Source organism: Macrobrachium rosenbergii, chromosome 2 (genome assembly GCF_040412425.1).
Source record: "Macrobrachium rosenbergii isolate ZJJX-2024 chromosome 2, ASM4041242v1, whole genome shotgun sequence".
NCBI classification, from domain to species: domain Eukaryota; kingdom Metazoa; phylum Arthropoda; class Malacostraca; order Decapoda; family Palaemonidae; genus Macrobrachium; species Macrobrachium rosenbergii.
This window is the reverse complement of record NC_089742.1, coordinates 44,788,013-44,792,093: the sequence shown is the minus strand read 5'-3', so window position 1 is coordinate 44,792,093 and position 4,081 is coordinate 44,788,013. Positions and strand designations below refer to the sequence as shown.

Genomic DNA, 4,081 nt, shown 5'->3' with positions numbered 1-4,081 from the left:
TAAAATGAATAACTGCTTAAAGTTTACGACAATGATAATACTGAGAAATAATTTACCTCAACTATTTTGTTCTAAACGAGATATACATATGAGAGACGAAGGTTAGAAGTAAGGAAAATAAAAATTTATTTTGTGAAACATTGAAAACTAGTTATACAGAGAGAGAGAGAGAGAGAGAGAGAGAGAGAGAGAGAGAGAGAGAGAGAGAGAGAGAGAGAGAGAAGGGCTACAGAGATTCGGATAAACCTTTGTTTTAATTTACCTTTTGACCAATGGAAAATATAAGTCAAAGGAATAAATGAAGGACCTTAAATAATGAAATTTTAGGTCGACTCGAATGAGAAAAAATTTCTGCTTAGTGTAATGTTCAGAACTGGTGACATATTGAGAGAGAGAGAGAGAGAGAGAGAGAGAGAGAGAGAGAGAGAGAGAGAGAGAGAGAGAGGAGGAATATTCGTGTGGAGACGTTCTTAGAACGGGCATTCTCAAAAGCACTAAAACTACAAATTGCTTCCATTAAAGCAAAATATCACAGAGGAACCACATCGAAATTCTCATTTGCAAAAGCGATTCTTGAGATAAGCAAGAGACGGCGACCACGAAATCCAGAATAAGGAAATTCTAACACAAACACGAAAGCAAATCAATCCATTAAAGTTCTGGAATGTGCAAACACACTAACATTCAAAACGTCAGTTAATTTTCCCTGTTCCTCAAAAAGAATTATCCACCAAGAGCGTCGATAAGATCTCATACACCTGAATCCTTTCTCATGCTTAACATCAGAGCTGTATTTTTTTTCTTTCTTTTTACGCGCGTTGTGTCATATTCGTAAGTCTGAATGCGCCACCGTGTAATGTGACTCCAACATGCTTTCCCATAAATAGCTTCAACTAGGCAATATCGTCGCATGTCTTCGCATTACCCACACACGAGTTCTCTTTGTTACTAGCGGGACAGCGTACCTGACGGGCAGTAAACCTGCCAACTAAATCGACGCTCGGAGTTTACGTTCTTCTTCTTCTTCTTCTTCTTCTTCTTCTTCTTCTTCTTCTTCTTCTTCTTCCATGTGAAGACGAGGAGATCTGGTCGATTCATCCCGTAAGAATTATTGTATGTTTTACAAATGTGTAGGGTATTATTATATTCTGAAACGTTCATAGAAGTCAGGACCTCCAATAACGTGATAACATTAGCCAAGACACAATATCTTGTAAGACAAATACTGAGATAAAGAGTGATATTTAAAGAATAAAATGCAAGTATATCCCATGCTAGTCCATGATTTATATATAAATTTTTTATATATATATACAAAAGGAAAAGAAAAACAATATATATGGATCCATATATGTTTATATATATATATATATATATATATATATATATATATATATATATATATATATATATATATATATATATATATATATATATATATATATATATAGATATATATATATATTTTACATAAAAAACCTTATCATATTGTTGGATGTAGAATATGAACGTAATATCTCAGATAGACATATATATGCATGCAAAAAAATCTTATTCACCCATATACCATATTCATAGAAGAATACACGGAATAAATTCATAATGGACGGGTAATTATCCTGTATATATACAAAGCAGGAACAGAACAATAGGATTTATGATATGTTACCAGATCTAAAGCTACAGACAAAATGGTCATCTCCATCTATCTCCTGGTGGGTTGTTCGCCTTGTAAATGTCATATTCGAAAGGGTACCTTACTTTCTTTATTGGGCTTCATATCTAAAAGCAAATCACTCTCCTGTAATTCTTGTCGATGCTACCCAACACGCACATACGCAAAGAAACACACGCACTCACCCACACACACAATGCGTATCATATTCATGTATGTGAATATATATATATATATATATATATATATATATATATATATATATATATATTACATATATATACTGTATATATACTGTATATATATATATATATATAGATACACATATATATATATAGATAGATAGATAGATAGATAGATAGATATATGCAGTTTAGTGGTTATGCCACAAGTCACACCAACAAGAGGTCCCGGAATCGATTGACGAGCGAACTAGAACGTATTAAGAATATTCCGAAAAACCATTTGTACCTTTGCTGGAGTTAGTCTACTGTGGAGGGTTGCAATCAAAAGTGCGAGAGAGCATGGGGTTAGCAACCTCATTCCAATAGTTTTGCGTAAAACCTGAAAGTTAAAACCTTTTGATCTACTATTTGTTAGAGGAAAAGGTGTGATAAAAGTGTGTGGGAGAAGGCTCTAGAGGGTATTAACCTTCTGGTTTTCATCTATTATTTTTAGGATGATGTTATCAAACTTACTCCATTTTACACCGTGGCTGTGACTTACCACACGACTAAATCACCAGGTCTACTGTATATATATATATATATATATATATATATATATATATATATATATATATATATATATATATATATATATATATATATATACATGTTCTGTGTATGTATGTGTCTATGATATTATATATGAATATATATTTATATATACATACATTAATATATATATAGATATATATATATATATATATATATATATATATATATATATATATATATATATATATATATATATATATATATATATATATATATATATATATATGTACACTAACGCACAACGATAGATGCTGGTATTCAGTGGATAAAGTTTTATTTTTATCCAATTCCAAATATTTTTTTATATTACATATTGATCCATTCAAAATAGCCTAGAATATTTTTTGTTGCATATCTGGAATATTCATGCAGTATTGTTAAATACAGTAATTTTTTTTAACAAACTGACATCGCTAATACGCAAACAAAAACTAACAATATCCAGTGCTGATAAAGGACGCGAATCATTAAAAAACAAAGAACAAAATGCATGAAATGAGTCAGAGTTTGCTGTCCACTAATAAAGAATAAGACGTAGAATAAACATCTTACAACATGAATAAAATTTTCTCTTCCAAGCTTTAAAACAGATAATTATACAAAAAACCCAGTGTTTAGGTCCATTTTCAGCCATAAAAAACAAGAGAGAGAGAGAGAGAGAGAGAGAGAGAGAGAGAGAGAGAGAGAGAGAGAGAGAGAGAGAGAGAGAGAAATCCTTAAAACACAAGGAAAAATACAAAGGAATAAATTAAGGACCTCCTTTCCACTACCAAAAGAAAAATGAGAAGAAGAGGAAGGATGCGTAAATCGAAGGCGAACGAGGATCTACCCGGGCGCTCACCCTGTGACAGGTAGAATACGCTCCTTTTAGGCGTCTTCTAACCGAAGCGTCTGCCGACCGGTGAATGGGAAAAGTATGCTTAGCAAGGTCATGCACTCGTAGGCTCCCCTCCTATATAAACAGGGCAGATGCTCCTCCCTGCACAGTTGTCCCAGCATCTTCGCATCCTCGTCTCATCTGCTTCTTCTTCTCCTCTCTGGAGGCAACGAATTTAGACATGAAAGCCGCCGCTCTGGGTGAGTGTTGTAGAACCGCTGAGTTTTCTTTCGAAAGGTTTTGCTTCTTGGCATCGAGCAAAATGTTGAAGTTCTTGGTTTTTTGTTTAACTTTTATATTTTTAAAATCATTGGTATTTCGTATAGACTATACTCTTAATGTGTATTTTTAGACGACTGGCATTTATTTCAATCTTTTAGAGTAGTCTTGGAAAAACTGGCTTTTCGATCAGTTTACAATATCAGTCAATGAGAATTCAAAAAACTTCCATTTTGTAAATTTTGTTGAAATTAATGTATTTTTATGTCTTACAAAGCAATGAGTGATTATTATGTAGTATAATAATAAATTATCATATAGTGTTATAATGTAAAAGAATTACAATTATTTGCTTTTTCTGATTTATCTGAAAAAGCAAGCCTTTAAGAGCATCGACCTTAATGGTGATTTTCTAAAATTAATCGCTTCAGAAGAGCAAAAGTTTTATTTTATTTTCTACATAATCATTTTAAACAATAAAGAAGAGTATACATAGAAATGAAACAGCAAATATAATTAAATGACACACAT

General features: G+C 32.1%; 1 protein-coding gene across 1 annotated transcript in view; it reads left to right on the top strand.

Annotated features, from left to right (window-relative positions):
- Positions 1–3,344: 3,344 nt before the first annotated feature.
- LOC136849750 (uncharacterized) overlaps positions 3,345–4,081 on the top strand; it is a 1,331-nt gene continuing 594 nt past the window's right edge. Inside the window, exon 1 of the mRNA XM_067123151.1 lies at positions 3,345–3,531. Within this exon, the coding sequence (XP_066979252.1) occupies positions 3,360–3,531 (172 nt within the window). The 5' untranslated portion in view covers positions 3,345–3,359. The remainder of the gene's footprint in view (positions 3,532–4,081) is intronic.